This window comes from Alexandromys fortis, unplaced genomic scaffold, assembly GCF_014885135.2.
Source record: "Alexandromys fortis isolate MF-2015 unplaced genomic scaffold, M_Fortis_MF-2015_v1.1 scaffold_84, whole genome shotgun sequence".
Taxonomy (NCBI): Eukaryota; Metazoa; Chordata; class Mammalia; order Rodentia; family Cricetidae; genus Alexandromys; species Alexandromys fortis.
Genome location: NW_026068017.1, coordinates 5,930,595 through 5,944,112, shown reverse-complemented (window position 1 = coordinate 5,944,112; position 13,518 = coordinate 5,930,595). Strand labels below are relative to the sequence as shown.

At 46.3% G+C, this 13,518-nt stretch overlaps 1 protein-coding gene across 1 annotated transcript in view; it reads left to right on the top strand.

Annotated features, from left to right (window-relative positions):
* Stx8 (syntaxin 8) overlaps positions 1-13,518 on the top strand; it is a 248,920-nt gene that overhangs the window by 13,554 nt on the left and 221,848 nt on the right. The window contains exon 4 of the mRNA XM_050162791.1: positions 5,309-5,419. Within this exon, the coding sequence (XP_050018748.1) occupies positions 5,309-5,419 (111 nt within the window). The remainder of the gene's footprint in view (positions 1-5,308; positions 5,420-13,518) is intronic.

The following is a 13,518-nucleotide window of genomic DNA, read 5'->3' as shown; positions in this document are numbered from 1 at the left end:
ACTATTTAAAATAATTTGGTTGCTATGAAATTCTCCACCTGTGGTATCCTGATGAAGTGGTCAAAAGCTAGCAAATTTCCGAGCACTTGAGAGTTTGGATTTGGGTTAGGGATGCTCCTGCTATACTGGGCATATTGCTTTAAGTGGGGCTGTAAGCAGTGGAAGGAGGCAGTGAGCAGTGCTAGCACCCCTGGCGTGGAGAAAGCCCAGATCTTTAGTGCCCAGCAGGTGCCGAGGAAGAAGTCCTGGTGTAGAGAGGAAAGAGGAGGGCTCTAACTTAGAGAGATTGTGCTGGCTCTCGATTTCCAGCTGGAAAACAGTGAGAACTGGCCCAGGGGACCCCTGTGGCTCCTGTAGCGTCAGGTGTCTTCAGTTACTGATCTGCAGACCCAGTCACCAGCTCATGCTGCCCTCCACATTGGGGTGAATGGCTCATTCTGAGCATTGCTTTAAGTCTGGAACTTGTGTCTGTTATTTTTCAGAACATACCTTTAGAGGGCTTATTATTATTATTATTTATTATAAAATATTTTCTGGGGGCTGGAGACATCGTTCAGCAGTTAAGAGCATTGCCTGCTCTTCCATAGTTCCTGAGGTCAATTCCCAGCAACCACATGGTGGCTCACAGCAGTCTATAATGGGATCTGATGCCCTTTTCTGGCCTGCAGGTGTTACATGCAGATAGAGCACCATATACATAAAATAGTCTTAACAATACTTTCTATTAATGCACTTCTTGTTATTTTTTAACCAAGAACTCCTTTCTCTCCCACAATGCCACCCTGTCCCATCTCATTTTCAACACAAAGAATATGAATGGCTGGCTTTTCTTATCCTAGTCTGTCTCTATCTATCTATCTATCTATCTGTCTGTCTATCTATCTATCTATCTATCTATCTATCTATGTATCTATCTAATTAAAAATGAATATGAAATTCTTCAGGTCATAAAGGGACTACTTTGTGTTGTGTTCCTGGATCTTTCATTCCTTTTGACCGTATTCACCATGGTCGTGCACATGCACACAGATAAAAGAAAAAGCCAGCAACAATTCAGATGGTATTCAGTCCTTATTGCACCTTGAGTTGCCAGTTCTCTTTCCTTAGGGAAAGTTTACAGATTTCTGAAATATTTTCTGCGCGCACACACACACACACACACACACACACACACACATACTCCTCAGCCTGATCTTTATGAGACCTCTATCCACTGATTAGCTTGCTGCTGCCTCTCTCTTCCCCTCCATTTTGGTTCAGCACTGTGCATTTTGGAGCTTATGCCATGCAAAGTCATTCCCTTGTGCCCTTGAAAGTTCCCAGAATCGTGAGTTACCACCATCATCTCTCCATAAGCAGCGTCCTGAAATCATCTCTGCCTGAAATCATCACATGGATTCCTTAGTTCCTTATTGGTGGATACTTAGGACGCTTCCAGAATCCGTCTAAATAGTTTTGCAGTGAACTGCATCTGCGTTGTTGGGAATGTCACTGTAGGGTCATAGAAGGCAGCCTGGCAGTCGGTTAAACCTGTTTACATTTCCCTCAGGAATGGAGGCAAACACCAACTTCCTGAGTCCTCTCCCGAGTTTTCCCAGTCTGGTAGGTCAAGGTGTGTCTTAGAGTTTGTGTCTCTCTTATTCACATGCGGCTGTCTTTCCACCCGAGCTTTCAGCGTCTCCTTTCTTTGCTGTATTATGTCCTTGCTTACCTTTTGCCAGTAGTCATTTTATTTTTCAGAGACTTCAACGTTACCTAATTGGACTGGGGAGATGGCTCAGTGAGTAAAGTGCTTTGCTGTATGATCATGGGGACAGGGACTTGAGTCTGGACCTCTAGCCCTCACATGAAAACCTGCCACAATTTAGTCTGTCAGCTAGCTCTGGGTTCAGTGAGAGGCCCTGTCTCAGACAAAAGTGGAACGCAACAGAGGAGGGCACCCAAGGCAGGCTTCCGGTTTCCCCGTGCCCAGGAACTGTTGGTGCAGGTATATCACACACACGCACACACACACGGGTATATACACACATGTACACATACACTTACATACACATGCACACATGTACACACATGTACACACACATACACACATGTACACTCACACACATAGTCACAACTTCTGGGTTTTTCTTCATTATCTGTAGGTTTTCATTCTTGCCTAGAAAGATTTTTTCAAACTCAAGATTATTAAAATATTCTTCTGTTTGAATTCCAGAATCATTTGAATTTGTGCATAATTTTAACACTGGGTTTATGTTCAGCGTATATCCAGTGTTTGTCTTCTTGGGTGGTTGGGTTCTGAAATCTCTGCCAGATGGGAGGCTGACAGGGTAGCTGAGCAGAGCGTGTAGGCAAGGCTCGCCCATATCGGGACTCAGCTCATAGCCCTGCAATGTAGAATTCACATTTTGTCTTGTTCTCTGTGATTCTCATCTTTGTTTCTGTCTTCCCCCTGCCCTAGCACCCAAGGAACTTTGTTTAAATTGAATAAGAGCTTTCTGCTTCACTGGCAGTTTATCAATAATTTGAAAAGACATAGATACTTGTTCTTGATTGACACTGATTCAAAGGCTAATATTGGCCCTTTTTATTAAAGAAGAGAATAGTTGAGGTTTCTGTTTCTTAGTTACAGTTGCTACTTCATGATTTCAAGATGGGGTACTTGGTGACTGCTGCCACCGTCAGTGGAAAATGGAAAAGTCATGGTAGTGATTGGACCCGAGGAAGTGTGGCATGCCGGAATGTTGAGAGAATTCCTTTATCATTATTATTTTTAATATGTGGAGTGACTATGACTCTAAGACTTAGGTTTAGATTTATGATTTTCCTAATAACTCTGCTACTGAGGGAGATTTTTTTGGGGGGGGGGCAGGATTTGTTTACTGTTCCTGTTAGCTAGCCAGCACTTTTCTGTATAAAATTAACAGTCACATTTGTAGATCCCTCTCAGGCAACCGTCATTATAATCCTTGGTTCTGTCAAGTTCTCAGAAACTTCTGTAGCCTGAACACAATGTTTTGTAACCCCTTTAAAATGTTTTATTACATTTATTTATTTGTGCATGTGTTATACGCTTGTGTGGGCACACTCATACCGTGGTATGCCTGTGGCAGTTAGAGGCCTGTGTGGGCACACTCATACCATGATGTGCCTTTGGCAGTTAGAGGCCTTGAAGGGGTCTGCGCTCTATGCGCTAGACCCCGGTTCGCGAGCTTTGGGCAAGGGGCTGGAGGTTGAGAATACAGACGCAGAGACAGACCAACACGCAGACCTTTAAACACTGATACCAAAGCCCCTCTTTATTAGCACCCATGTAGGCTTAAATACACTGCAGTCAATGGCCAACAGGTGAAAATCCCATCCTCTGATCCTCTAAGCTAGGCACAGCTTCTAGTAACTTTAATTAGAAGGTTCTAGGAGGGAAAAGCAGCTGAAAGCCAGGACTCAGTCCCAACAGGGGTCAGTTCTCGTCTTCTACCACATGGGCACCAGGGATCAAACGCAGGTCCTTAGGCTTGGTGGCAAGCGCCCTTCCCTGGTGAGCCATCTCGCCGTCTTGTGATCACTTTGTAAAAACAAGAGAATCTGTAATCTGAAGCAGACATCTCATGTTTACTGCTGTTGCTAGAACTGGTGTCAGTGGCCAGTCCTGCTTCATATTGCCAGCCATTCAGCCGTTTGGTTATAAAAACAAAACAACAACAACAACAAAAAAACAAAGCCAACAGATTTAGAGTGACTTGTTTTCCTCTTATGTCTGAGGTCAGACAGAGCCTTTCAAAACTCTTTGTTGACTTCCTGGACCCTGAAATGTGGTGGAGTTTTCTCCCACATTTCTTTTCTCTTTTTTGGTGTGAGCGTACGTGTGTGGTTATGCACACACGCAGATGTGGAGGCCAGAGGCCGGTGTCGAACATCTTTCTCTATCGCTTCCCACTCTTTTTTTGAGAGAGGCCTCTCACTGAACCCCAAGTTCTTGCATTTGGCTAGACCGGCTGGCCAAGGAGTTCTGGGGTCACCCGTCCTCACTCCCACTTCCTGCCAGTGCTCTGGTTACAGGTGCCCACTGCCATGCTCGACTTTCCGTAGATGGTGGGAATCCAAGCGCCACTGCTTCAGCTCCATTTCTGAGAACACACGGGAATGAAACTCAGCATCTAATATGTTTCCAGAAAGCTAGTGTATAGACCTTGGCTGTTCACAGTTCACAACTGTGTAATCTCTGCACTCTGGAAGCTGATCAGGAGTTGGAGACCAGCTTGGGCTACATAGTAAACTCTGTTGCAGAAAGACAAAAAGGAATTTTGGATTTAGGGGTGAGGATGTGGCTCAGCAGTAAATCTAATGGCTCTGGGTTCAAGTCCCACTACTAAAGACCTACCAAAGGATGTAAGTGATGTTGAGTTCCATATAAAGAAACAGCCACGACCAGGGATTGTCCCAGTGGATAAAGCATTTGTCATGCACGCCTGGAGACCCGAATTGGATTCCTGGAACCCAGGTAAACGTAGAGGAAGAGAACCAACCCCAAAGTTGTCCTCTGACCTTTACATACACTGTGACTTGAACCCCTCTCCTTCCTGTCACACACGAGTACCACTCCCACAGTCACCAACACCCACACTCACACACACCAACAAAGGAGCAGCCGGCTCCAAAGGTGAAACTGTTCTCTGCACCCCTAGTCTGCCTCATTTACTAGAATAACACATTAAATAGAACTCGTTTGTAGTTTCTCACAAAGGAGTGGACAGAAACAGCTTTTACAGGACGCTGTGACTTCCAAGCAGCCTTCATGAAGCCTCTGTTGGAGCTATTGCATAGGATGGGCGTCCCCACCCTTTCCAAACCTTAGGTTTCTCAGGGAGGGTGTTTGGGGTTTGGTTTTGCACCACTAGAGTCAGACTCAGAGGCCTTGCTCTTACTCGGCCAGCCTCCTCCCCGCCCCACCTTAAGGTACTAATGAGTACACAAATTTCCATGAAAGTTAACACCTGTAGCTTAAGCCTAAGGACTCCTGCAGCCAGATTGCCCTGGCCCTGGTTGGCTGCTCACTGGCAAAAGAAATAAAAAACACGAAATAAAGCTTTACCTAGTGTGCTTTTCAGTGAAAGCACTGTCAGTGTTTGTGCATCCATGTGCAGTGGTACAGTCTTTCCCTGCAGGACGGAAGTCAGGATAGGAAAACAGCCTCTTCTGGGTGGTTGTGGGCGGAGCCTTAGTGACTGCAGGTGACTCGAAGAGTTAATAAAGTCATGGGGAAAGTGAGCTAAGCCACCCACTGTTGGACCTTAACAACCCTCCGCAGAACACAACTGGAGGGGGATCGAAGACAGAACCTGCTGGATGACCTTGTCACCCGAGAACGGCTGCTCCTGGCATCGTTTAAGAATGAGGGTGCAGAGCCAGATCTGATCAGGTAGGACGCTTTTCTTTGCAGGGACACCGCGGCCCTGAGGACTCGCGTGGAGTTGCTACAGCTGTTTTCTGCACGGTTTCCATTTTGTGTAAAAATCTGTTCGTTTACAGTGTCTGACTGTATTTTCCTGCTGAGTTTAGTTTGCATTAATTTTCCAGATTTAGCAAGCTCTGGGTGTTCAGCTGAAGCTCATGCTAGGTGGGGCATTCTTATGGAGAATACGGTCAGAAATTTCCTTTCACAGTTGTTGAATTTCTGGCTTGTAAACGCCTGAAGCTGCCACAGTTTGGTTGGCTTGTTGAAAATGGTGTCCTGGTAAGACAAGGGCGAGGCCACAGAGGTTCCCGGGCTGGCTTCTCCAGGTTCTCTGCCAGCCAGTGATTGGCTCTGCATATAGCTGACAGCTGCCCTGAATTCAGCCTCCATTGCTGGGGCTAATGATGGAGAAATTGTTACATCTCTAGCCCTGTCCTCTCCCTGCTCCTGGAAGTTCACGGCTGGGAACGTCCTAGAAGGAAACTAGCCCAGAAGAGAAAGTCTCTTTTTCTGTCCTTTAGCAGTGACTGGAGGTCAGGGGGATCAGCTTTGTACTTAGGTCTTAGGAATGATGCAGCTTCCCAAGGGCCGCACTGCCAGGCCCCACCTCAGACTTCACTCCTAGGGCAGCTGGTTGGGGTGGGTGGTCCCCGGTGATTGTCAGAAACATCCAGGATTGCAAACAACTGTGTTAGGATGAGCTGGGGGAGGGGCAGCAGTTCATTCCTGTTGGTCCCGTGCTTCTCAGGAGCGGGGAAGCCCAGGTGTCAGCATTTACAAAATGTGTGAAGCTGGGTGAAGTCAAGTCGGTTTTGAGACGAAAGCTTGGGTTAGGGAATGCTGAGTGGTGTCCTGGGCAAGGTTTCCAAATGCAGTGGTGTCGTGGGGCCAGCTTCCTGAGGATCCTCAGCGCTCTCTGGCAGCATTCAGTCCTGTAGATACAAGGGGAGAAGCGATGCGGATGTGATCCAAGACAGGTAAGCAGAGGAACTCAAGGTGAGAAGAAATGGCTTCTTCCAGTAAGAACTTCACTGTGAGGAAGAGAAGAAATAGGCCAGGAGTAGTCTCTCACTCTTGTAATCTTGGCATTTATGAGACCGAGGTCATTGCTGGGATTTGTAGGCCAGCTTGGACCACAGAGTGAGACACTGTCACAATAAGAAGTTAATAGAGGCAGTTGGTGGGAGAAGTCTTTCGTGGAGACTGGTGGCCAAGTGGAGACAGCCTTCCCCCATGTGTTCATGGTGGACATGGTCATGGGGGTAGTGATCCTTACCATTTGGGAGGTTGCAAGCTCCAGACTATAGTAACTGTTCTCCATTGACTGTCATTTGATGATGCCAAGGGGTGTTGTGAAGAATGGGAACCTTTTTGCTTTGGGTTTTATCCTTTCTGTTCCGTCTTGTCTTCTAGTCCTACGAATGCAGTCTGTGTGTCTCTGCTTCTCCGTGTCCCAGCATCTCTATGTCCTTGTATCTCTTATCTGTTCCATCGCTTGAGTGGCAGCTCCTTGGTTAACATTCAGAATCACAGCTCCAGCCAGCTTGGGCATTATTGTCTGTTTTCACAGGCCTTGCACGATTTGAACACTACTGTTTTGTGTCGCCCTCTCCCCCTATTTTTCTGAGCCAGGATCTGACTGTAGTCCTAGAAGACCCGGAACTCTATGTAGATCAGGCTGGACTCCTTCCTGCCTCCTTTAGGGCTGGGATTAGACACATGTGCCACCATATCTAATAAATAGCTTTGTATCATTTGTTCATGACTGGCACTTGGCAATAGAGCCACCCAAAAGGCTCACCAAAAACAGGCAGAGAAAGGAAGAGGGGGAGTGCAGCTGTCTGCCATGCGCTCACCGAGGTCTAGATGTCAGCGAACCTGGGGAAGCTCCACGAGGTATCTAGTAGGCAGCAGCTTAGACCTCTGCCTCCTGTCAAAGTGAAGTGATGTCACATGCATTATTCGGTTCACTCTCGGGGCACAGACACTGCTGGCTTAGCCGCTCTTTGCAGTGTCGTCTTTCAGAAGGGGCGGGAGGGGCAGTCGGGTCTAAAGTCTGTCTGTTGGAGAGGTTGGATTTTAGACATAAGTTTTTTAAAAAGATTTATTTAGCCAGGTGGTTGTGGCACGTGCACACTTTTAATCCCAGCCCCTGGGAGGCAGAGGCAGGCAGATCTCTGTGAGTTTGAGGCCAACCTGGTCTTCAAAGTGAGTTCCAGGATAGCCAGGGCTGTTACTCAAAGAAATCCTGTTTCAAACGCACCCCCCCAAATTATTTTTACCATTTTATTTAAAAATTTGATTTTTATCATTTTTTAATGTGTATGTGTATCTGTGGATATATGCACGTGAGTGCAGGTGCTTTTGGAGGCCAGAGACATCAGAGCCTGCTGGACCTGAAGTTAATGATGGTTTTAGGTCATCCAGTGTGGGTGCTAGAAACCAAACTCCAGCCCTCCGCAAGAGCAGTATAGGATTGGAACCACTGAGCCATCTCTCTAGCCCCTGGATATCAAATTGTAACTTTTACATACTGTAAAGAGCTGGACCGGACAGCTTACTAGTTCCTCTGTCATCTGGGGTTCAAACTCATTGATTCTTATCTGGGCCTGTGTTCTGCCCATTTTTATTATTGTTAGGACCAGGCGGGGTGACTGCCAGTAAGAGGGGTGCAGACAGCGAAAATGTCTACAAAGAAGATGCCATCACCGGAGCAGTGTGTCTCCATCGGGTTAGGGGACCTCTGTCTCACCTGTTTTCTCAGTGACCTGGCCTCCTGGTCTCCCCAGCCAGCCTTTTCCACTGCTGTCCCTGCTAATCCCCCTCCCGACTGTCCCTTCCAGGACCCAGTGTGCTGCCTGTTCTTATTCCTTAACAGACAGTTTTCAGTTAGTTCCAGCGAGGGGATCCGTTTTGAGTAGTAGCTTACCTTCTGTGTATATTTTAATCAAAGCTTCCTCAGCTCTCAGGATTAAAACCAAAGCAGATGAATTGTTAGGAGAATTTTCTGGAACTTGGCAGGTTCAGAGCAAAGGTAGTTTTGGTTTTGGTTGGAGGCCTGAGGACCTTTTAACTCCTGTCATTAGGACTGCCTCCTGTTGGTCTTGTGCATTAGGGTTGATCCACCAGGACCTAACGTAGTTACATACTAGTTTATTGGTAAATGGTTGGGGTGACTTGGGGGCCCAGAGACCAGGCCAGGAAGAAACTGAAACAACAATAAATGACCTCTTGAGGTTGCAACATTTAAAGTCACTGGCTGAACTTTTTTCTGGATTGAGTCAAGAGTAATGCTTGCACGCACAGCTTTCATACAGTAAGCTCCCAGAGAAGTTGTACTGAAAAAGTACACAAGCACTGTCAAGAAGTGATGGCTGAAGGGTGGTGGCCCATTTCACAGAACATGATCCCTGGCTTGTGCAAGAAATCAGTGTGGCCACTGAGACAATGGGGATGTTCCATTGGGAACTCACCAAGGCCAGCTGGACTGGGTCTGAAAAAGCATGGGATAAAACTGGACTGAACATAGCGGACAATGAGGACTACTGAGAACTCAAGGACAATGGCAATGGGTTTTTGATGCTACTGCACGTACTTACTGGCTTTGTGGGAGCCTAGGCAGTTTGGATGCTCACCTTACTAGACCTGGATGGAGGTGGGTGGTCCTTGGACTTCCCACAGGGCAGGGAACCCTGATTGCTCTTTGGGCTGACGAGGGAGGGGGACTTGATTGGGGGAGGGGGAGGGAAATGGGAGGCGGTGCCGGGGAGGAGGCAGAAATCTTTAATAAATAAATAAATAAATAAATATCAGTGTGGCAAATAGGTGCCAATTACCATGAAAACGTAAAGTCATTGCAGGTGAAGAAACAAAGGAAAGAGTGGTAGAAGATTAGAAAGCGAACTTTAGTTCCTTGGTAGATTATTATTGGACTGGGGTTAGTTAGCTCCATTGTGCCCATTTTGACAGGATTATATCTCCGTGTGTCCGTACAAAAAGTGCAATCTTGTAGACAGTATGGGGAAGTCCACCCGGCAAGAAGACGCATACTACATCAAAGCTGCCCCGCAATATGACCAGGGAAGTGCCCGGAACTCAGCGGCGGGTTATGAAATGGACTCCAGGCAGGGAGATGGCAGCACTGCTGCTGCCGAAGCCTTAAGGTGCGCAGTGCAGCTAGTGAAGGGATGCCGAAGCCTTAAGGTGCGCAGTGCAGCTAGTGAAGGGATGCCAAAGCCTTAAGGTACGCAGTGCAGCTAGTGAAGGGATGCCGAGGCCGAAGTGTCCCCCCCACTCTATTCCCCCCCCCTGCGTGCTGTGTGAAGCCCCTGGCCCTCATTCCCAGGAGTCCCCCACCGCGTCTCCTTCCTCCTCCTCACAGGCAGGGCTTATTAAGGAGAGAAGCACATTGTCAGCCGTCAGCTTGGATTAACACGTCCATTAAGCAGACATTAATTTGTGGATCACATAATTGAATGTGTAGCCATCATGTGACAGAACCTTCATTTTTGCCCTGCAGATTGCCCATCATTATTCCAGAGCAGTGAGCCTGGCTCTGATTAAGCAATGGTTGGCTAATTTAGGTATTTGGACAGTTGTTAAAGAAGCCTCTGTGTGACAGTGTCCCCTGGAAGACGATAAGCAGTGACACCGCTCCGGACTTGAAAGCCCGCTGCCCTTTGCATCTGGAGCATTGCTGAGCTTCGCAATTAGCTAGAGCTTTGTAAAGAGAAAGGAGAATCACGGCATCCTCCACTGTGCCGTGACAGTCTGAGATTATGCGATTAACTCGGCTGCCGTGGGTGGCTAATTGGCCGAGCTTAAACCTTCACACCACCAACCATATAGAGGATTATGGGGAAGCGGAAGTTATTTGGGGTTTGCGTTGGTTGTTTTATGTCTGGAAGTGGATGCTTACAAGATGGCTGCCTTCTAGAATCAGAAGGCGATGGATGATAAGGAAATGTCACATTTTCTTGGAGTACAAGCACCTTAATTTTAGACTTACACTTTTCTCTTGAGCTCCTAAAAATTTATGGACCATATAGTATGTATTCTATCATTGTGTGGGCAGCCCAACTATGCACAAGAAAAATTACATTATTCTTACATTAAAAATATAACCTCTCTTGCAGGGCATGATGGCTCATGCCTGTAGTCCCAACTACTCAGGAGACTGAGGCAGGAGGATTGCTGGAGTCCAGGAGTTCTGGGCTGAGTATGTTATTGCCAATCAAGTGTCTATGCTAAGTTTGGTGACCTCCTGGTAGTGAGGGACTTCCAGGTTGCCCAAGGAGGGGTGAATCTGCCCGGATTGAAAAAATACACCCTCTCTCATTTTAAATTATGGAATGTCTTATATCAGCTTAATGGTTTGTAAGAGGAAATTGTACACAATAGTACATGGTTTTCTTAAGGAGTCATGCATTTATGCTTGATAGTACTGGTGTTAACTCATGACCAGAAACTCAGACCAGAAACTCTCCTGTTAGTAGGAAGTTGCTAAGGAATATGCAGTCACTTCATTAGTTGGTTCATTATGTAAACTGAATATTTATCCCTTATATTTATGCCCAGAAATATGGTAGCTGCCTAGCTTTTCCGGAAGGATGTCCTGACCTCGATGAAGCTTTGATTTTCTCTGTTTAAATAAACCCAGGGTGGTCAAGCCAAGGGGAAACGAAAGGCAGCAAGAATACTGAAGTTCCTGACAGTGTAATGAACAGTGGGCAAGGATGCAAGAATGCTGTGTTAAAGCACACGACACTTAGTAGTGCGTGTCCTGTGCCGTCTGGGGAAGAGGCAGCCTGAAGCCAGCACAGACAGAGAGCATCTACTTTCTGTAGCTTAGCGGGGTATAGTCCAGTGAGCTGTCCCCCTTGGGAACCCATACAGTGACATGACACCTACCGTGGTAGGAAATTAAAATCCACAGTAGAGGGAACTCGGCAGAAAAGCACATTGTCCTTTGTGCCAGTGGGGAGCCTGGTGAGCCAGCGAGGCTGCAGGTTACGCGAGGCCGCAGGTTCAGCCAGGCTGACCGCAGGTTCAGCGGGGCCGCAGGTTCAGCACTATAATACCTATAGATGCTCCAGAAGGTACTGAACTGGGGTTGGAGGAAGTATGGACTTTGTCCGTGCCTCCCTGGGTATTTCGAGGAATGGTAATAAGTGCAGTCCTGCTGCTTCTCCAGGCAGCGCTCAGCAGAGGTTCCGCTAGCAGACCTAAGTTCCAGAGCCACGCTAGCAGACCAGCACAGGACTGGTGCAGAAACTGACACGCTGTGGACCAGGGGAACAATAGAGGATCTGGAGGCAAACCCACATATCTACAGCCATCTGATTCTCCAGACTGGAGAAAGGCCAGCCTCTCTGACAAATGGTGCTAGGAAAACTGGATAACTGCTTCTTAAAGACAGAAACTAGATGTCCGTCTCTCACCATGCACAAAAATCAATTAAAAGTGAATCAAAAACTTCAAGACCCCAAACTCTGAGTCATCTAGAAGAAAACATTTCAAAATATGGGCATAAGCAGACCTTTCTAAACAAAACTCTGATGACTCAGAGGTAGGACAGTTTGAGCAGGGGACATTGAAATTAGGGGCTGGTGATGACTAGGAGAATGGAGTAGAGCCTGAAGTCCTGGGTTCAGCTCCTGGCACCCCTCCCCCCCCAAAAAAAAAACCCACCCTGGAAAGGAGACTGTGGTGGTGCAGCCTACAGAACAGGAGAGCCTGCCAGATTTTCTTCTGACAGAGCTGTAAACACCAAAAGAACTAATAGTCCTGTTGATAAAAGGCCAGATGAACCTAACTGACACTTTTCAAAAGTATGACTGGTTATTGAACACATGAAGAAAAGAAAGTTCTGCATCCTTAGACATCAGGGAAATGCAAATCAAATTATTAAGACTCAGTCTCATCCTAATGGCTGACATCTGGAAAACAAACAGCAGCAGATACTGGCAAGGCTGAGGGTAGCTGCGGGTGAAAGGTGGATTTCTCCAGCTGTTGTGGAAAACCTTATGGAGGTGCCTCAGAGATAAAAATAGAGCTGCCGTGTGATCCGGCGGTACCCTCCTTAAGGACAAACCCGGAGGAGTCAATCGGCATATGCTAGGTGCTTGTGTACCTAAGTTATCCCACCACTGTGCATAGTGACTGTGTTTGGGAATCCACCTAGGTGGCGATGCATGAGTAGAAACTGTATCGAAATACTGTAATCCATAAGATAAATGAAATTAGGCTGTTTGCAAAAAAATGAAATCACGTGTTTGCACGTGAATTTAGGTACCCACAGAGGGCATGAGTTTGGTTCACCATGCTGGTCTAGCAGTTAGGATCCTTTCAGCCACAGGGAACATAATGCTACCAAAGCTGCTTAAAGAAAATGTTCCCATGTTGGAGGCTCCACGTTAGAAAGTTGACCATTTCAGCCGCCTGGTGCTGCCATCCTATGCTCGCCTCTTTTGCCTTGCTCAGAGTGTTCCCCTTCTTTCCTGAATCTTCTCATGGTTCCCAGATGGATGCAGTACTTTCTAGCTGCTCTCTGGGCAGAGCCGTAGGAGAGGAAGAAGATACTTTGCATGAGTAAAATATCCATATGGCTAGGAAATCTATAAATCATCTACCAGGATTCAGGGAAGGTCCTCTCATTTTGTCCTCCACTCCCACACAAAGTAATTATTGTTTTTGCATATCCTAGGATTCTCTGACTCTTACACCAATGAACAGGGTATATTCTATTATCTACAGTCTTTCATATAAGTGGGAACATATTATGTATTCCATTTGACAATGTCTTCTTATAGCTGATTATATCTTAGAGATTTTTCCCACTCAGGAGATTTGTGGTTGATTTTTTTTTTCCGTCTTAGTATATTTTGTCATGCACATACCATTTAACTACGGTCTAATTAACATATATGTGTTACATCTGTTCTCTGCCTTTTTTTTTAAATTTTTAAGTGCTATTTTTTTCTTTTTTTAAAGATTCATTTATTTCTTTTTTTTCTTTTCAATTAATTTATTTATTTATTAAAGATTTCTGTCTCTTCCCCACC